General features: G+C 41.1%; 1 protein-coding gene across 3 annotated transcripts in view; it reads left to right on the plus strand.

Annotated features, from left to right (window-relative positions):
• Positions 1 to 3,380: 3,380 nt before the first annotated feature.
• Positions 3,381 to 21,588, plus strand: part of CPNE8 (copine 8) — a 70,030-nt gene continuing 51,822 nt past the window's right edge. For all 3 annotated transcript variants that reach the window (XR_009418511.1, XM_059472734.1, XM_059472735.1), the window contains exons 1-2: positions 3,381 to 3,554; positions 17,024 to 17,064. Coding sequence is in view for 2 of the 3 variants with exons in the window: in XM_059472734.1 (XP_059328717.1) it covers positions 3,415 to 3,554; positions 17,024 to 17,064 (181 nt within the window). In the remaining variant the exon portion in view is untranslated. The remainder of the gene's footprint in view (positions 3,555 to 17,023; positions 17,065 to 21,588) is intronic.

Here is a 21,588-nt window from a genome sequence, read left to right on the forward strand (position 1 = left end):
ACTTCTAAGCTCACTTCTATAATCATCCACCTATTCTATCACATAACTAGAATAGATGCCATTTCCAGTTCCTTAACTTCCTACAGATTTGTCTGTGTGTGGTTTATTATTTTTAGTAGTACAAAGATTTAATCATAAAACTTCTTTTTTGAGATGTCTAATAATGGCAGAAAGCTGAGGGGGTGGAGGGAAGTAATCAATGTTTGCATCCTGTGGCATTCGGCTGCAATTATGCTGCTGAAACCTGGAAGCTGTGATGTTTTAAAGCAATCATCCCGTGTTACGCATTACAGCTATTCCGGAATCTCTAGTTTGTTCATAGTTTATGCTATAATTACTGCAAATATATCCCTCATTCCTTAAATTAGGTTGCAGGTATTGAAACAAGTTATGTAGGCATCTGATAATGAGCAACAGCTAGTAATAATAAAGTAACAATCACAAAAGAAAGCAAGGAAAATATGTCCTGCTTTCCATTACAAAATTTTGAGAGAGTCACTGATGTCATCCAAACGTCAGCTTACCATATACCACACACAGCTCTTATGCTTCTTTTTGCACTGTAATCTGATAGGTATTTTGTACATAAATTTCAGATACTAAAACTGCCTCTCTCCTAATACTTGGACATTGTTCCAGTCCCCACACCTTAGTGGCATTTAAGAATCAGAAAATACAAGGTGCCTCTCTGTAATGGTAATAATGTATATTTAGTCCCATTGGTGCCTATCTTTCAACTACCCCTTGGTTTAGCTTTTAGTTTCTCTTTCCCATATAAATCACTCTCAGTGCATGAGAACTATGTACTTACTCTAAGCTGAAACATTCAAAGACAAAATAGTTGTGCCTTCATAAATGTGATGAGAGAAGATGGATATCTCCCCAGCAACACAGAAGACTTGAATTTCCTTAACTCCTCCATTATTTTCATAGGATGCTCTATTTATGGAATCAGCAATCGCCAACAATTTCCATTTTTATAAGTAGAATAAAATATTAAGATCAGATAATAAAAAAGGATCAAAACAAACCCCCATGTAACCAAAAGTAAAGTGGATTTGTATAGAATAATGTAAGATCATGTCACACTTACATGATATAATTTAAATTACTCACACCTATAGAATTGTAACAGCTTTATCATTTATAGTGATGTACTATCCTTATTCTAATAACTCTTCAAACATTTTCAGTTATTCATGTCATGCCCTGTGGGATACACTGATCATGTTTGGATCCTTATAGAGGATTATAAAAGAGGGAGGAACTGTATTATAAAGCTGAAAAACAGTTTGGTTTTTTTTTCTCAAAAACTGTTCTTTAGCTTTTAGTCATCTAGTAGCTTGTTTGTACTCAGCATTAGCCTCTCAAGACAGCACTGGTCCTACACCCATCACATTACTGTACAGACAAAGACAGTAGTGAACCAAATTCCTTCTTGGTTTTTTTGGCTTTTTAAAGCAATTTTAGCTGTAGGCTTACTGGTTTGGCTGCCTGCAGACATACCTGGAATACTTGTGAAGGTATGAGGTTTCTTGGCTGTACTGAGAACTTCAGACAGATTGGTTTAAGAGGAAGTACTTTGGAGATATCTGATGAGAAATTGCTCTATGCTTAACAAATTGCTCTGGACAAGAGAATGAAAATAAGGAAATGAGATTTCAGGTGATAACTTCCTGAAAACAAAGAGCCAGAAGATTAGAACTGGGATGTGGTCAGGAGTTTCTGAATCAAATATCCATGGTATCTGCCTTGAGTTTCTGCCACTGGAGTTGTGTTTCAGACATGCTGTGCACAGGGAGTATATCTCCTGTACACAAGAACATGTTACTGTTTTCTGCATTCCCACTGCTGTTCCTTCTGTTTGCTATGAGCTAACCAGGTGTTGACATTCAGGTTCTCTTACCATTATCATGATGTACTACCTGAGATCAAGCATTGAACTTGAATTACAGCAACAAGAATCTAGAAATGAAATTCAAAATCAATGTATTTTGGTAATGCTTGTGGCTTTGGGGTTACATTTCTTTTACGAATAAACACATTAAACTTCTTTATTGCTATATGTAAAAGTCTCAACAGACAGAGGAGTAGAGGAATTCAGTACATGATTTTGGGTTTCAGTATATCATTTTCGGGGACTTCAACCTGTCCTACATCTTGTGTAGCTAGAGACATGACATTTAATTTGCCTGCGCCTTAACTTCCCTCCTCTGACATGGGAATGGAAACTCTACTATCTCTCTTTAAACTGCTATGATGAGAAATAAATATTGGGGACTACTTAGATACCATAATAATGGATACAAGTTGAACACATTACATACAAGATGATGGAATTGTCATGATTATTGTGAACTACTATGAACAGATTCAGGGCAACTGGATTGGTGGTCTTGGGGGAAAAAAAAAGGAATGGGTCTGCGCACGTGTGGGAGAGTGAAGCCCCCGTTTTTCAGTGTGTCACTGCACGCAGTAACCGAGGTAAATTCGCCTGTTTTGCAATGGGAAGGGCTGCAGGCTTTCCGAGGGCATTCACCGCCGCTGTGCTCCCTTTGCCGCCGCCGGAGCCCTCACCGCCCTCACGGGCCCGGCCCGGCCCTGCCCTCCGGCCGCTCCGCCGCGCCCCCTGGCGGCCCCGGCCCTGCCCCGGGGCCCGCCGTGCCCGCCGACAGCGCGCCTTCGCCGCCCGGGGCTTTGGTGGGGGCGGCCTCGGGAGGGGCACCCCGCGCCCGGCCTTGGAGTGCGGCCCGCAGCCGCTGTCCCCGGGCGCTGTCCCCAGCCGCCGCTGCGGTTGCTCGGGGCGCAGGGACCCGCACACGCACATCTCTCACCCGCACTAACGCGGGAGGAGGGGATTCCCCGCACAGCCCGCGGAACGGGACAGAACGGCGCGGGAGTTTCCGTGCAGGAGCCAAGGGGAAGACACCGGGGAGCTCCCTTGTTCACTAACGCGCAGGGAAGAGATTCCCCGGACAGCCTGCGGGGCGGGACGGGACGGAACGGCAGTTTCCGTGCAGGGCTCAGGAGGGAAGAGACCGAGGAGGCGCGGGAGCGAAACCGCTCGGGAGCGCACCCTGGGCACGCCTCCAGCGGGGCACTTCCCCGCCCCGCCGGCCGTGGCGTGGCGGCGGCCCCGGTGCAGCGCTCCCTGAGGGCTCCGCCGTGTCCCCGCTCGGGCCGTCGGGCTCCCCGCGCCCGGGGCGGGCACGCGCGGCTCCCGCTGCCGGTGACGTCACGGCCCGCTCCCGCCCCGGCGCTCCAGCCGGCGGGCGCATCCCGCGGGTGCGGAGCGGAGCGGGCTCCGCGCCACGGGCGGCAGCGGCACCGCGCCGTGGAGGCCGGCAGGCGCCGCCTCCTGCTTCCCTCCCTCCGTCCGTCCGTCCCTCGTTCCCGCCCGCGCCGCTCTGTCCCATGTTCGGGCTGGGGAAGCCGGCGGGGCAGCAGGAGCTGGGCAGAAGCGGTGGGCTTCCGAAGATGGCGTCCGTGGGGGATTTTAACGTACTCAGCTCCAGCATCCCGGCCACCAAGGTGGAGCTGTCCGTGTCCTGCAGGTACGGAGCCGGCTCACGGCCGCGCCACCCGCTCGCCCCGCGGCGTCGGAGCGGGCGGACGGGCGGGGGCCGCTCGTCCCGGGCTGTCAGCGGAGCGGGCAGGAGAAGGGCAGTGCGGGACGCCCTCCGCACGCCCCGCGCTGTGCGAGCCGCTCTCGCCCCTGCCCTCGGAGCGGAGCGCGGGCAGCCGGGGATGCCGCCGGCGCATCCTCGGGCAGAGCCGGGCGCAGCCCGGGGCCGGCTGCCAGCCCGCTGCAGCCCGCTGGCCGCGCACCGGGCGTGTCCGCCGCACGGTGCTGCCGCCGGGCCCGGGGGCCAGGCGCCGGTTCCGGGCTCTGCCGAGACGGGCAGCGGCTGCCGCCGCCCCGCGCCCTGCCCGGGAGCGGGAGTCGGGGCGCGTTACCCGGCAGATGTTGAACTTCTGGAACTGTCCCAAGCGCCGCGGTGGGGACAGAGACCTTCCGTCGGCAGCAATCCTGTCACGGGTTCTTCACGGCTCTCTTGCAAAACTTGGGAGTACGGGCGTGTTGTGTTGCCCCGTCATGTGTTATCGTAACGCTGCTGCCGAGAAATTGAGGGACTGCCAACCCGTAACACCAAATGTAGTGTCTGTGGTTTTGTTCCTTTGACGCTTGTTTATCGGTGTTTCAGAAGTCCTGTTTTCTCTCGTGATGCAGAGATTTTCTCGTTAGAGGTCTAAAAATAGTTTTTATTTGTGCGCTTTTTTATTCATGTTCACATTCCGCGACTTCCTTAAGTATTTCCTAGTAGTTGCAAAGCGGTGACGCCTTTCGCCAGCAGAGTTGGCAGCTTCTAGCGGAAAATTTGAACTGTCCGTGTATTTCCTGATGGAAATGCGACAGAGTTTCTTCTGCAGTCCGGTGCTTCATTTTGTAATGTAGCTCCTCATTTTATAATGTTGCTGTTTACCTGTAGTACTACCACGATAGAACGGCAGTGTAAACTTAGATTGTCAGACCACTCCCTCTCTTTCCTTAGTAAATAAAGTCTGATTTGATGTTTCATGAAGTGTGAATTTCAAAAGAAGGCTGAAGCAGTGAGGAATAGAGTAAGATTAATTTTTTAATACTGAAACACTTGCCAGGCTGACATACAAACACCCCGTTGTACTTGCTGTCTCTGCAAGGTTCACAAGCACCAACTGTTGTCTGAGGAAAGGTGTGCTGTAATGTGTAAAAACTATCCAGGACCTTTACTTTACTTTTAAGTTCTTCAGATAGCCTGTCACAGTTACAGATATCAGAGCACTTATACTGAATTTGACCCAATTCACGTAGTATGGGAGTTCCTTTAATTCCAGGTATGATTTGTGTATACCTGCCATGTTTCACAGTAATCCATCAGGTAGTTCCATAGAAATGCAGGTACAGAACAGAGTCAGTCCATTCTGACCTTACTTGTAACTAATTTCAGTATATAGTTTGCAGCAGCAGTTTCTCTGTAGATGTTGTTAAAAGCCATGTCAGTTTTGTTAAAACTTTTTAATTTGTCTTGATGTCACGTGCAGAAGGATGGGAATTTCCATGGAGATTCCTTTCTTCTCTATGTGCTGGATGACACTTTTTGATTACAAAATTATGCTTCAGAGCAGAGTATAAAATGAGTGACACTAGGGCAGAGATTAATGTTTAACACGTTTGTGATTCATCTGTAAACATATTCATTGGCTAAAGCTTGTGAAATGTGGTGTTAAATGAAACTGTGAAAGACTGCGAGAGCAAACTGCAAAATTCAGAGAATGCTGAAAATTCTGTAATAATTAGCAGTTGTGTATTCCTAAATACCTGGAGAGAAATGTTTTTAACAACAGTTTGGGTCATGATGGTTCTTTTCTTTGGATTTTGATGAGTTGCAGGACCAATGTGGTCACTAATTTACATCAACAGTTGTTAGTTGATAACTGTAATTTATTCCTAGGTTTTTTTTTCTTGGGTTTTTCTTTTTGTTTGGTTTTGAGGTTTTTTTGTTGTGGTGATGTTTTGTGGTTTTTTGGTTTTTTGGTTTTGGTTTTTTTTTTTTTTGTGTGTGTGTGTGTGTGTGTTTTTGCTTGTTTTCCTTGGAGGACATGAGGGAAGTTCTTCCAGTTTGTACAGGTAGTGTAACTTGTGGTCAGTGAAGCAGTGTTTGTGCTATAAAGTAAATTTGTGACTCTTCTTCCCCTTTTTCTGTCTTTCTGTCTGTCTTATTCAGTAAGGACACACTTTCTATTCCTTTAGCTCTCAATTCCATGTGGTTTATTTGTCAGCATTTCCCAGTTTACCGGCATCCTCACACTGCCAGTGTTGCCAGAGTATCCAGATTCAGCACTATGCAGATGGCATTGCACTACTTGATGTTCTCCAAGCCAACCTGGTTTAGCTTCAGGGTCACATCAGGTTGCCTTTAGGAGAAATGTGTCTCATAGGATGAGAAATTCTGTAAAAATTGTAAAATCCAGAAGTGTTTTGGTTGTCAGGTAATGCTCTTTCTGGAATTTCTTTATGATTAAAAGGTTTTTATATCATCTCCATAGCTTTTGAATGCCAACATTAGCTGTAACTTTAAAAAATGCTAGAATAGAAAGAAATTAATTTAATTCTAGTTATTACTACTCCATACCTATCAAATAAAAACTTCACAATTCTTTCCTGACTGTCTAAGATGTAGTTTATCAGGAAGCAGAAGTCTTTGACTCAAGAGCCAGCTCTAATCTGGCGGAAGAACTTACATATGTATCCCAGAGCATCCTCTGGTGTTGGTAATTGTCCACTGTTGTCTGGATCAATTGCAGTAGTAGCCATGTCCCTCTGCACCCTGTCTCTCCCTTCTTCACACATGCTGAAGGGCATTTATGATCTGATGAAAATGTTACTGTCCCCTGCCATGCAAACTTTATTTGTCGCTGCCTGGCATAATTTTACGCAATTGTCATGTGGTGAAGGACCAAGACCTTGTCCCTGCAGTCTGTGTGAAAGAGTGGAAATAGGCTGCACTCTCTCCTTCTACTCACTATGTTTTCCAGCCCAAAGATTCCTCTTCCTCTACAGGGGTGTTTGCACTGCCTGCAGGTTATAACCCTGTGTCTAGACAGGACTTCTGTCTTACCAGCTCTGTGTGTAAGCTTGTGGTCTTATGTGAGCTTCAGGTAAGATCCAGGCCATATACCTGTCATCCTGTTTTCCCTCTACTGATGTCCTCCACTGATTCCAATCTAGTTAAGTCCTGGAAAAACTCCATATTCTGTTCCCATCTTGCCTCTGTTAGTGCTGTTACTATGTGTTGTCTGAAGTAGTTTATCTAAGGCTGAGAATTGCAAGATTATGGTTATGTAGCTTGAAGTTTGTGCTCTGTGTGAGCATACAAAATTTAGTGTAGTTTAATGGGTTCAAGTTTTTATTTTTTTTGTTATGATCTGTCTAATGATGGTTTCTGTTTATCATGGTTACTGTGTGGACAGGCCTAGGCTTTTTTCCTGTAGTACGTGATAAATCTGCAGCCATTCTGCAGTCTTATGTTAATAAAAAAGTCAAGAGTTTTATTATATCTCATGTTAATATTTATTTATGGACTTATCAATCAGAATTATCTTATTGAGAGTGTTTTTTTAATATCTGTAGGAAAGTGAAGCTGTAGTTTTATCATTTTGACTTCTAGTAGTGTATCAAAGATGACATGGTTATTGACAGAGTGCAGGGTCACTTTGCTAATTCAGAACGTTTGTTATGATAATAGTGCTTTGGAAGGCTTTATGTTCAATCAGGCAGTGTGTCTTTATTGGTCTGGGTTTATGTTGGATAAACTCTACACTGCCTGTGTTCCCACAACAGGCGTTATGTGCATAAAGGCACCACAAACACCTGTCACAGTTAGTTCAACAGGAACACAGTTGGTTGCCCATGCCTGTTTTGGATCAGTCCTATGTCACTTCACAATTTCTACAGAAATCTAACATTAATGAATGAGCTGAATGGAATTAAGCATTCCCTATTCTCAGTAATTGAAATTATTCAATTTCAAGTTTCTTGCACAAACAAACAAAACGTACCACATCAGAATTTTTTTTTTTTTGGTGGTGTGAAAGTCTTAACCAGCCACTTCCAAGTGTTTGTAATACCTAAAAGTATGTTAAATTATATCTTTGATTATCCTATGCATTGATCTCTGGCAAGATGTCTCTCCAGCCATCATACTTACCTTCTGGGTTTTTTAAAAATATTAATAATTTGTTAGAAGTGTCTGTTGCAGAAAGATATAACGATAAAAGATATATTCATAATGAATCATTCAAGCTTGTAACTCTGTATAGTAAAAATACAGAATATAAAATTAATTTTGATTATAAACTTGGTTTTCATCTTCCTGCTTTCTTTGTGTATGTATTACTAGATTGGATTAAAAGTCCATGGAGTGGTTATGTGACTGGCAACAGAAGGTTGATCTTACATTGTTTTTTTTTCTTTGAAATGATACTACCTAGAGAACCAGCTGGTTTCAGATGAGAAAAAACATAAATGGTTTACAGTGTCCATAGTCATGGAGATGCATTCCTGATAGAGTGCAAGTTTAGTTTTCACCTGTGTGTCTCTATTGTTTGAAATTTAAACATGCAGCAGTGTGACTAATAGAATTCAAAGCAGGTCGTTTGCACTACAGGTTCTGTCTAACGACAGCTGGTGATGGAAAGATGGATGCTAGTGTCCTTACAAACAGTTCAAGGGTGAGTGTCTTAAGGAGAAATGGGAGTCAGTGTCTTTGAAATAGGTCTTAGTGCCTCTGCCAACCTCAAGCTGCAGAACCCAGACAGTTTGACTCCTGAACTTGAGGGTAATAGACAAGTGGGTCAGCACAAAGTCTCTTGCAGAACCCACAGAGCCCAAATTTCTAAACTCTGGAGGAAAATGACATATTCAAAGGGGGAATGTGGTAGGTGGTTTGGGAAGGCTGCACCTTCCTAGAACTGCAGCCACTGGGGAAAGGAAGAGGTCAACATGTGGCCAGGATTTTAGGATAAAAGGGGTCTGCATCCTCTGAAATCTCGAGAGAGAAACCCCACGCTCGTGTGCCCAGGTGGACTCTCTCCCTTTATTCAAATAATGGCATAGGACTCCTCTGTCTCCTTCATGGACAGTAGCTTGTCATGGAGTGATTTTCCACACACAGGGGACAGGCTGTTTTAACCCACCCCTCAGAGGGCAACTGAAAGTTCTTTCTAGATCCCTCGTGGTGGATTAAAGTGAAACGAGACTGAATGACCAGTGTGTATACACATGGCTGGTTTATTTCAGAACAGTATGGTTCCATTGCAAAGGAGGTGTGTATCTGCTTTGGTTATTATTAATAGAAATATATAAAAGTATAACAATATCACTTAGGAAAATATACAAGGAAAAGAAAGGGTAAGAGTACAAAAGAAGAAGAAAGATAGCACTACCCGTCCAGCACTGAGACCCGATTGTTGCAATATTGTTGTCTTTTGGTCAAAGTTGTGGTCACAGTCTTTATCTCTTGGGGCTGGAGAAGTCCCCCTGTTGTGGTTTGGATTGGAGGAAATACAGGGAAGTGATGGGTGGGAAGCAAAGATTCAATGGGTTAATAATATATCTTTAGGTGGGAAGGCCCAGGTGCCTCCCCTGGGAGTGGAGCCTTACACTGTGAAATATTGTGGCTCATGCACAGTCTGGGGCTGCTTCAGGGGAGCAGGGGACTTTGAAGGTTTGTGGCCCTTTCTAAGGCATGACCACTGTTTCTCATGACTGCACAGGTTGAGCCAGTTGTGACTTTCCAGAAGGAATTAATACCTTCAGGCTTACCTGTGAGTGTCCCCATACCTCCCCCAGGGGGTGGTTTTACACTTGAGTCTCATCAGGAGAGGACATTGGCATGATAAGAAGCATTACCCCATCTTGCAGGATCTGCTTCTTACTGGCCTTTTTGGTATGGTGTGGTCATCCCCTGGTGACTGGGTGTGCACCTCCTCTGCAGCTGGGCTGTTCTTAGAAGATCAATGGTTTCACCACACACCCAAAAATTCTTCTCCTCCCCTTTGTTTAGGGGGTGCCAACCTGGCTTCAGCAAAGCACCTGTTGCTTTTGCAAATCTGATTTTTGAGTCATTAACCTTTAACATGTCAGTTCTCATGCAGGCTTCAGGTTTCACACAACCTTGGGAGTGTCAGGACTTGTCAGGTTGTGTCTGAACGTGCCTTTGCCTACGTGGAGCTTTGTTTGGCTTTACTTAGCTGCAAACCCAAACCTGCTCTCTTCTTTTTTCTAATTACTGGGTGGCTACTGCTTAGTTAGTTTCATTTTGGCTTGTGCTTGTATAATTGTGTGGTATAACCATATTTCCTTCAGTAGTAGCTAGTAATTATTATGTGTATAATGATGTATTTGTGACCCTGACAGAATGGTGCAGTGCAGAGGAGAATTTTCACGGTGTGATAGCAGAGGCTTTGCAGGTGGGGGCACAGGATGGGAGTGTGGCAGCAGAGGGTGAAAAGAGGGTACTCAGGATGTTCCCCTTGCTGGCAACCCCAGTGCTGTAAAGAGGTCACCAGTGGTTGATAAAGAAGTGCAGTTTGGGAGCTGGGCAGAACCAAAAGTGGTGAAGGAGCAGCTCTCAAGCAGATGTCATACAGGCTGTATGTGGTGTGCAGTAAATGTGGATGAATGCAGATGAATGAAGCCAGGGCATGTTAACTCAGCTGGGGGTTCTTGGAGTGGGGAGGAAGAAGTCAACATCATTCTCCTGCTGAGAGCACCTCTTCCACCCCTGCCACCACTGAAAACTTCGTGGTTGTCCTCAGACAGGAGGTGGGACACCGATGGGTGGCTCGCTGTAACACCCTCCCTCAGCTGAAGCCCACTGTCCTAGGCCCAGAAAGGTGCCAAACAGGAACGTCTGGCAGCAGGGAAAGGTCTAGGAAATGTGCAATAACTATTTTCATGAAGACCTTCTGTGGTAGTATTATTTTTCTCAATTTTTTATCTGCCCATCTGAGCAGTGGCTCACTGACCACCAGTTGTGCACTGGCAGAGAAAGGATGAATATTACACTGATGGTATGTACTTCCCTTTAAAATTACTTCTTTGAGATATACCTTTTGAAGAGTTGTTTCAGAAAAACTGCAAAACCAATCTAGGTTTTATATGCTGTTGTACATTAATGAAACACTGTATTAGATGTATTATCCATTCCTAAAGAAATCAGAACTCACCTAGGGCAGCATATCCATGAATTTGGATGGTCTGAGTGAAAGTAACTGGAAAGGAGTGGTGAGTTGGCACTAGATTGAAAAGCTCTTTTGACCACCAGCAGTCATTAGTGCCATTTCCCAGGATACACCACCAGAAGCTCAGAGCCAGAGACTGTTTACCTGCCCAGCCCTAACAACATAAATGTGGATGGTTTATTCTGTTGGTTTCAAATAGAATTTTCGGTTGGTACTGAAGCAGAGTTCACCAGTTTGTGATAGTACTAATTGGTCTTTTTTTTTAATATAAACTGGGATAGTCTAAGATTATGTTAGGTCTGTTTCATCTGCACAAATGTATTTTTATAACCCATTACTTTCCATCTGTTCCAACAGAATTCCTGTAAAACTATTGCTGTGTTAGAGTAAATAAACTTGGCAATTCCTTTGGGGTTTTTTTAACCCTCAGGAGCAATCAGCAGTTTTAATAGAGGTTTCATCCTAAAATTGTTTGTGTACATCTAGCCAGAGATGGCTGTGGGTTGTGTGGAAACTCATGGAAGCACTGCTGATCTTACCCTTCTCATTGCTTCTCCCTTTCTTTTTTCCCTTATGGCTTCTGAATCAATATAGCTTGACAATGAAAGTTACTGTGAGGCTGAAAATTATTTGTTTTCTGGTGAATTACTTCTCCAGAGGTTATGAAGAGGTATTGTGAATGTTTTCTTAAGCTTGCACATCAGAGATATGCTTGCTTTCTTTCCGGTTCTTCCAGTGCCCTGAAGAGTGGGAATCGTTTGAACAGAAATGAACAGGTCATCCTAATTGCCTGTTAGTCAGTAGAGTCACTGTTGTCTCACCTGTGAGCCTATTGGAAGAAACCCAGTTATTTTGACAATAATGTAAAATTCTGAGAAATTGTCTGATCTGCTGTTAGGTCCGGAGCATTTAGAATCTAGAGATCTGGAGGGTAATAGCTGCCTTTGTTGTGCTCTGACAGAATAGAGAAGGAGAGGGTAAATAGCTGTGAAGGGTGACTGCTTAAGCTGCCACTGAGTAATTTGTGCAATTACTCTGCAGGTAGGTCAAGTGGGCTCTTCAATGGAGTGGGCTCTTTGGATCCTACGTCAGCTTAGGACTGATCCTTGCACGTTCAGTGATGCCATTGAGGCTGAGGGGTAGTGCCTACTAGGTAATAATACAGTTATGTTACAATTTGGAGTACAATGAGTACTATTCTGCACATTCAAATGTGATTAGGATGCTCCTTTCATTGTCAGGATCTTCTGTGAAAAAGTGATGTGGGCCCATCATTAAGTGAGGGAAACAGAAATACTTTTATTTAATGAACTAGGGACAATTCCTTTCCCCATGGATTGATAAAAGTGTGAGAGAACTAGTGTGTGCTTATATAATACAGATATGATATACTGAAAAAATATATTTTCTAAAAATTAATTTGCATGACTAACCAACTGTGTTTGCAAACTGCTGAGTGCTTTATTTCACAACCAAGAAATCTTTGCATGCATTTAAATGTAAGTCTAAAGAGGAAGAGAAACATAAACCCAGAGAGATTTTGACAAATTAATCTGAAGAGAACCCCATATTTATCATTCAAGATGTCAGAGCTATTGAAAGCATTTTTTTCCAGTCAATACAAATTTTTAATTTTTTTAAATTTTGAAACTAGAAAAGCAGATTTTAAATTGCTCAGTTCTGTAGTTACTGTGGTCTATTCTTCAAGGCCAGAATTCTGTGATTTCTGATGGGAGAATTGAATTTACTTCTGCTTATCAGCTTGGTGTAACAAAGACTTTAAAATGTACAGAGAAAGAAGTTCGGATATTGATCACTAAAATAAAGTAAAATTTGAAGGGAACTGTATTTGGATAAGGAGAGTAAATGCTACTTTTTAGCATACATCTGACAACATACACATAGCACATAGTGGGTTAGAGATTGTAGGAAGCATCAAAGGCTGTGATGGTTCGTGGTGAGCCACCACTGCTGACTGGATCAGTGAAGCATCTGTTTTATACATGCGTCTTGTTTCAGGTTAAACATTACAAAACACTTGGCATTAGGGGGCGTTTCTGTACTGAGAGGGGGGTCAGGTGCTGGGACAGGCTCCCTAGAGAGGTTGATGCCCCAGGCCTGGCAGTGTTTAGAGGCATTTGGGCAATGCCCTCAATAATGTGATTTAACTTTTGGTCAGCCCTGAAGTGGTTGGGCCTTTGGACTGGATGATCATTTTAGGCTCCTTCTGACTGAAACATTCTATTCTAAATAACTTCTTGAGCACTGGACTGTTTTTTTGATAAATTTTTACAGAGTTTATGAAACTATGCAAAGATAAATATGTTTTAACTTTATCTTATTTCTTTCCCACCCTGGGGAAATGGCTCTCATTATACGGAAAAAAAAAATGATCCCGGCATTTTCAGTATTATTGCCATGGCTCCCATTAATTTTTTCCCCTTAGACAGCTATGATGTTGCAACTGTTTTGGAAGGTCCACACCAGAATGGGCAGGTGCAGAATGAATTCCTTCCAGATCTGTGCTAGTAGAATAATGATTTCTGCTCAGATGTTCCCAGGCTTCCTTGCTATAGTTTTTCATGTTTCACAAGAAAAAAGTTTTGTTTTTTTCCCCCCTCTCTCATAATTGATAGAAATTCCTTTTCTATTTGCATTCTTTATCTGCAAGACTTAATGGACATAGACAAAAAATATACTCACCAAATTCATTTGAAATACAAGTCCGTTTCTCTCAATACTTCGGTTAGAAGAAAGAAAAAGAAGTTTCAGATATTTCTGGTTTCTGAGTTTGTGAGCTTTCCTGAGACAAAACAGCTTACTACCAAAGACAAATACTTTTCTCACTAAAAAAATACACTTTGTATTGCTCAGCATGTTCAGAAAGTGCCATTGAAAATTAAGAGTGCAAAGACCGCCTAAAGTTCTAGAAATACATTCAATCTGCTTTCTGGTTTGTGTTACCATTTCTTGTCGATTGTCCTATGCACAGTTACTGTGTAGTTTTCTTATATTTAAAGGAGCACTTTGATTATTATTCCCCTGAAATGAAAACTCACAAATGTAATTGAGCAGCCTGTTGAGGTGTTAGGTTATTTACTAGCCAAATCACAGTTGGTTTTTTGTCCTGTTTGTTTTTTTTTCTTTAAAGTTCCTTTTGAAATTGGCTGCATTGCTTGAACAGCTTGCCAAGTTCTTACATGACTATTTTGGTTGGCTCTTTATGATTTAGACAGTCAGGCATGCTGCAAACTTTGCTGAAGACATTGTTTATTTGTAGGAAAGTGTGTGAAGGGTTGAATTGAGGGTGTTGCAAGTTGTACTAGTTCAAAACCATGACTTCATTGTACAAACTTGTGGTGTTGTGAGGTCCCCAGGACGAGGTAAGAGATGAGAATTAGACTCCATGTTCTCAGAAGGCTGATTTATTATTTTATTATATTATATTAAAAGAAATTACATACTAAAACTATAGTAAAGAAAGAGAAAGGATGCATCAGAAGGCTAAACAAGAATGAATAATAAAAACTCATGATGACCAGAGTCCTGACACAGCTGGACTGGGATTGGTTCATTAAGTCAACACAATTCACATGGAACCAATCAAAGATGCACCTGTTGGTAAGCAACCTCCAAAGCACATTGCAAAGCAATCTGATAATTATTGTTTACATTTCTTTTCTGAGGCTTCTCAGGAGAAAAATCCTGGGCAAAGAAGATTTTTCAGAAAATATCATGGTGACACGAACTGACCTGAATTATAGTGTTAAACTTGCAATCCTTTCAGGGATACTGCTTCTGTAGAAATGTTCTTAACTCATTAAAGATTCTTTATCTTTAGATTCTTTAGGATTCTTTAAGAACCTGCAGATTCTCATCTACAGATTCTTACCTTCTTTTTATGCTGTTCCTGTGGTGGCTGCTTTTTGCAGCTGCTGAAGGTATCAGGATCAACTGAGCCTTACAGTCCCAGGCCACTCTTTATGTTAGTATGTATATGGGAAAATAGAGGGGAACAAAACCTAAAAAGGAGCAGAAGAAGAGTAGGAAATATCTAAAGAACTCAAAGCACCTTATCTCAGTATAAGCATGACTAAAATTCCTTAATCCTAATCTACAGTGACAAGCACTAACATAGCAATTATAAGGTCATTGTATGGTCACCATGAAGAGGAATTAAAATTGTTTGGAATTCTAATGGGAGGCCTGTTCCAAAATCTAATGTACTATTTGTTCCATATAAGTCTGATTTTGAGGTTTTTCTGCAATTCATTTTGGGATAATCCAATTCTACCAGGAATTAGTGGTGTATCTAGATATGTATAATTAAGGAGGAATAGGAGGCAATTTTGATTTTGGGTTGGCAATTCCAATATTGCAGAACTTGCTTTTAAAGCAGTTTGTAGTGATTGTTGTCAACTACTGATTTGGGTTCACTGATTTTCCTGGGTTTCTTAATACTTCCAATTTATATTTGCATGATTTTCATCATGGTAGGATATGGTTTCACTGAGTATAATTGTATGCATAAAAATTACATTTCTGAATGGACTAGAGAAGTTCAGAATAATTAGTGTGTGCAGAAATCAGGTGTATTCACAAGTAGTGATATTAAAGCTAGTGTATAATTTAGCTAGATTAAGTAAAACAGATCTGCCCAATGTTCTTTTCAAGCTGTTTTTTTGTTCATATTGCTTGTTCTGAAAGTGTGAACTTGGCAATACCTAAATTTAGAATACAGTATCTTTTCATTGCTGAAGTCTTAATTGGACCACTTAGAACACCTGTATTGAACAAAATATTAATGTGCTTTTCAGCACTGTTCAGTAGCACAAAAATAATGGAATTTAGATTGAATGAGAGTCGTTAATGGTGACCCTTGAAGAGGCTCTACTAGTTATTAAAAATAATCAGCTATAAGGGATATAAACTGGTTATTTTCCTTCCTTTTGCTCTGGTGTAGGATCAAAGACCTTTACTAGAAATTGTAGCTATCTGACATGTTGTTGAAGACAATGGATATTTCACATCATGTCTCCCACTTTTAACAGTGAAAGATGGTAAAACAATGGAATAAAGTTCAACTTCTCTGCCTGTGGTGCAGAAGATTCAATTTATGGTTAAACCTGTTCCTACTTGCTCTGTCTGCATCGAGGTCAGCTTCCATTTGTAGCAGTTTTTCCCTCATAGATACAGTCTGTATACCTCTGGTTATTTCTGTTTTCACTGAACCCCAGTGGCTCCATATCTGTCTTAGATTGCAAGAAATTGTAATGTCCAAAACATTATTGCTTGAATTGAGTGTTTGTCAGTGTTATGAAGAAGAGATGATTAGTCTAAAATGGCATTTTTGTTTGTGTGTTCCAGTATTCCTTTTCCCAGAGGTACAAGAGTCCTGACTTGCAGTCAATTTGTGGTCAGCTGTAATGTCTAGGACTATTTTGACATAACTGCTGTATATCCAGCTCCATGTAGATATGCTGCATTTTTGCTCTAAGTTTAATACTTTCCAAAGGTTATTAGTTCTTTCTTATCTCTTTTCAATGGCATCCTGTTTTCAGAACATTTTTCTAGTCTGATGAGACAGTTTTTACAATATATTTAATTTTTTTAATGATCAAATGTTGGTAACTGTGCTGAGAATGGTTTCTGGCCAGTCCTGATTCTTTAGAATTGTTAATTTAAGTCTGTTTATCTGTGAATGATTCTCAGCTGGCTGAAGTGGGGATATGATATTGGGACTGAATTCCATAACAAAATTAATATTTATTTTTAAGTGTGTCCTGTGTATGGATTAGTTCTCTTTACCTTACTTGTCCATGACATATTCTTAGGGATACTTCCTGATGGCTCTGAAATCTCATAGCCAAGCTTTTGAGTAAAGTCTAAGGTTTTTGGGTTGAGCTGACAAGTTAATCTCTGGTAGACCTTTTGATTTAAAGGTATTTCTCTACCTGATGCCTGTTACATGTATATATAACATACATGTGTTTGTTTTTTGATTCATGGTATTTGAGTATATGAGACACAGTTTGCTCAAATCCAAAATGCATAATAAAATGAAATGTAAGCTTACTCCAGTGTTAGTGCTGGCTAAGTCTTGTGTATCAGGAGGGGAGAAGACTGAACTGACTCTTGATTAAAAATTTTAAAAACGCGTGTGCATTGGTATCTGATTTGCATATTTCACAATTTTTTTATACCTAAGATTATTTTTATCTCTTTTTTTCCTTTTTAGAAATCTTTTGGACAGAGATACATTTTCTAAATCTGATCCAAGTGAGTATATAGTATTTTATTGTTTCTTCTTATTATGTATTTTAAATGTGCAAACACTGGAATAAAATTAGGTGGGTGATTCTTTTCAGTGTCAGTTAGGTTTACATTGACTTTGTGACAATTACTTACAATAATTAAGCTACACTTGAATAAGGTACACTTATAATTAATGTTATGTGAACTGGAAATTTAAAGACTGTTATTAATATTGCTTTCCTGAGCTAAATAGTCTTTTATTTAATATTTAACCTAAAGTTTCGTAAAATTAATAAATTCTGGAAAGTTGGGTTGCTGTTTCTGTTTTAGTATCTGTTGTTTTAGATCTTTTTCAAAGCTATTAGGCAAAATACTAAATAAAATAGAAGCATCTGTTGCTGCTAGTACATACTGTCCAGTAATCTTAGAGTCAAATACTGAAAAATAAAATTAGGTTAATTAATCTCTGGGAAACACTGTCTTTCCTGATCAAAAATGTATGATGGTTTTTTAGTTAATCTGTTCAGAATTGTAAGCTACTGACACTCACTTTCCACATAAACTGAATTATGACAGGATCCCCTAAAACTCTCATGTCTATGAATTTATGATGGGATTTTTGATTTAAAATCCATTGCTATTTTCCTGTATATGAAAACTTTAATAATGGAACCGAGATCACAAAACAATTCCTTTCTTTTCTGATAATGTTACTCAAAGGATTTTTGTGTGGTTAATAGACTGGTCCTTAAGTTGTGGTGTCATCTCTCCTACAACTCTCCATTTGCTTTCATCCATAAGTTCAATTTCTTTCTTTAAGCCTGGGCTTTTCTTCCTTGGGATACCACATATTGTGCTTACTGGCACTGGAAATAACCCAAGACATATATACTTGTATCAAGTCTCTGGACATGCAACCATGTCCTGATATTTGAATACTGAGTCATTCGTGTACTTTTGTTAGAGTATATGTTTTCATTCTGCATCAAGAAAAAAATCTTAGGAGAGATTCCACAGTAAATTTTTGAAGGGAAAAGCTTCTACTTCCTGGGGAAAAATGACAAGAAGTTAGGAGTATCTTTGAAATTTGTAACCTGTAAAGCTTTAAAAACAAACAAAAAACAAAGAAATAAAAAATCAGAAGACATAGGCAATGCCATGCCTTTATGTGAAGATCATACAGAAACAAAACTGAGTGTTTTGCATATTGATACAGAATTTTAGTTGACTAAAAAATTTGGTAAAAATTAGTTGGGGGTTGGATTGGATGTTCTTCAAAGGCCACTAACAATTCTGTAATTCTGTTAAAAAAGACCCTTAGTTAAACTGTTCTGAAGAATGCTCAGTGACCTGTTGCCTGTAATGAATTCAGAGATCTCTCATATTGGCAAAAGTGATAGGGTGTCTATAGTTCTTAAGCTCAAATATTATTAAGGACAAGTGCTTCACGTTTTTCTCAGCTGGGGCACTGTATGAGGCATAAGTTGCAGGGTTTGAGTGTGTTTGAGCTCTCTGCAGTGTGAGCTGTGACATGAACACCCTGTGACAGTCACAGCTGGTGCCAGCCAGCTCTGGAAACCACGGCAGTAGTGCTTGCCTGTACACAGTGCCCTGCTCAAACTTGTCCCAGTGAGAATGGGCCAGCAGCTGCAAGCTAGAGACAGGGCTGCTGGAGGTACTGCCAGAGCCACACGTGTGCAGACAGACTGCTGGGGATGCCTTCTGCAGAGGAGATGCTCCATGCAAAGGGCAGCACCTCCAAAGGCTCTGTAGCCTGTGCACAGCCCCAGAATGTGCAGCGGGGCAAACCAAAGTGATCCTGACAGGTGGGTGACCCCTTCTGGGAAAAACATGGAAACAAAGTGGCAGGAAAACCTAAAGAAATCTTAGTATCTATTTTAAAATGTTTCTGAGAAGTAAACTAGTGGTGTGTTTTAATGGATTCAGAGTAAATGGAAATATTTTAAAAGTATCATAAACTTGCTTATCAATTTGAGACATATTATTTTTCAATTAATGTAAATAGCCTTTTTAAAGCACTCAAATTGGTGCTGTGGTTTAGGGTCTGGTGTCCAGTTGTGAGTACCCAATTATGCTGCCAGTCAGGCCTGTCTGTCACAGGTAAGCACTATAAAACCATGGAGTGCAGTAATTCTGTCCTTCGTGAAGAGAGAAGGGGGAAACTGTTGACTCTGGAAGTACTCATACTGTATTTGCACTCTAGAAATTCCTTGTCAGAGCAGCTTTGATTTTGGGTATTCTCCAAACAGGGTACATACAGTTTTAGTACTCTGTAGGTTTTTTAATAGCCATTTAGTTTGTTTGTACTGTCCTTTAGTTGGGCACAGAGATATGGCCCTACTGTAAAAGGGGTGAGTAGTATAAAACATTCTTGTTCTTCTCTGTTTGGAAGTACAGCAGGACAGCTTTCCTCAGCGTCTATTCATTGGACAAAGGCCATTCTTAGACTGTTCTGTATACAGTAGGTTTATTCTATAGCTAAAAAGGGTCAAAATCAGCATCCTGCCACTGCCACAATTTCCACTTTTACAGCCACTGAATTTGCAGCCATTAGATCTCAGAGGAAAGAACCATGTAAAGTCATTCTGTATGCTGAGGTCTCATTGCTTTGGGCTAGGCCAGTTCTAATATGCTTTTCATACTCCAGTGTATTTATCTAAGGATCATACTGGTAGGGAAAATGCAATTTTATCTTCTTGGTCTTTCTCAGAGGGACATACAGGAATGTAGCTGACTTCCATGTCAATATAAACAGCCTTCTCCTGAAATTAAAAACAAACTTGTGATTTTCCTGGTTCTCTTAGGAGATATGCTTGGCCTTTTTTATACTGTAATTGCTAGTCAGTATTCCAATTCTGACCACTTCCCTGGGATCTAGAATATTCATGCCAAGGGGAATCTGTCACTTTGCATGCCCAGAGGCAAGTGACAGAAGTAACTGTAGAGATAGTAGATATAGATTGGATAGCCATTGTTCAGGAAGTATTTCAAACAACACTGAATCCTCTTACTGACAGTGCTTTCTGCTCAGAGGAGTGAAAGCAATCATATATATTGATTTACTGTAGTGTTTGGAGCATTCTGCTCTCCCAGTTTGGAGACCATTTTTTCTAGGAATATGTTTTTTTAAATCTATGGGTTTTATTGATTTGGGGTTTTTTCTTGCAGAAAGCTGAGCTAAGGTAGTGCTTCCTTGATGAGGTAGGGATAAGACCTTCTGAGGAGATACAGATTAATGATTTTGGCACGTTTCTTCTGTCTAATGACAGGCAGTATTGTTTTCTTCCTGTGCTCTGACAACCCAAGCTGAGCCCTGCAGAGCTGTGCTGGCAGCAGCACACTCCTCCTGGGGAGCCCTGTGGCTGCTGAGTATTGATCATCTGAAGAGCCCAGGATGAATGACTGAAAACACAAAAACTCTTCCCTGGGGAATCTCCCCATGGAGGATAGTAACAATTAGGAGAATCTCTTGGCAGATGGGACCTTAGGGCATCTCTGCCTGGAAGGTCTAAAAGCTGGTCATTGGAGAGTGTTGGGGAGCCCTGCTGGAACTAGTACCATGGAAAGATTTAGGCATTACAGAGAAAAGGTCATTTTCATTGTGGGTAAGTCTTCCTTGAAATGGAATGGATGTGTTGTTGTGCTTGGGAAAACGGGGATGGGCAATGTTGATGTAACAGCAGTTGCCAGACTAAAGGATAAGCATATATTCATTGAAAGGGAAGGGACCTGAGCAGGTATGGGGGGCCCAGTCTGTTTGGGAAAACAGGAAGTGCAGGCTCTGATAATCTATAATATTTTGGGAACTGTGTCTATAACAGAGTAATAAGTGTTGACATTTCCACCTTCTTTTTCATTACAACGCTTAATTAAATTTACCTTGAGTATGACATTGTGGTATCAGTGTCCAGAGTTAAAAATTACTAAATATTCCTGAGTATAGATGTAGCTGTATCTGCTCTGGGAACAACTCATACAGCAAAGCCTTCCAAAAGGGTTTCTCAGTTACTCTTCATTAGTGTGCTGCTGTGAACTTTCTCATTGCTCCCTCAGTTTTTGAGACTATGAGAGAAAAACTAATTTTTTATTTCTGTCTTAGGATATGGTTGCATGATATGATGGCTTTTGAAATATTATTTATCCTCCTGTATTCCTTCTTCTCACGACAATGCTGTTAACTGTTTTCTGGGTTGCTTTATGGAGCCTTTAATCTCTTGTTTGAGCATTTCAGGTGCTTTAGATCAACTTTTTCATATTTATCTGCATTTCTCCAGTTGGATATGAATCTGACAAAATTTTTTTAGTGATTATTGCAATTAGCGTACCAAGATCTTTACAAAACTCTCTCCAAGAGCCATTTGAGATAGTGAATCTTAACATTGATGGAGAACAGTATCATGGTTGGTTTCCCAAAATTTATGGGGTGCATTTTAGAGGAAAGATAGAAAAGTTGTAAAAAATTTTCTACATTTACAAAGTATTTATCAGAAAAACTGAAATATATGTATTTTCTATAGCTTTCATTAG

This window comes from Ammospiza nelsoni, chromosome 5 (assembly GCF_027579445.1).
Source record: "Ammospiza nelsoni isolate bAmmNel1 chromosome 5, bAmmNel1.pri, whole genome shotgun sequence".
NCBI classification, from domain to species: Eukaryota; Metazoa; Chordata; class Aves; order Passeriformes; family Passerellidae; genus Ammospiza; species Ammospiza nelsoni.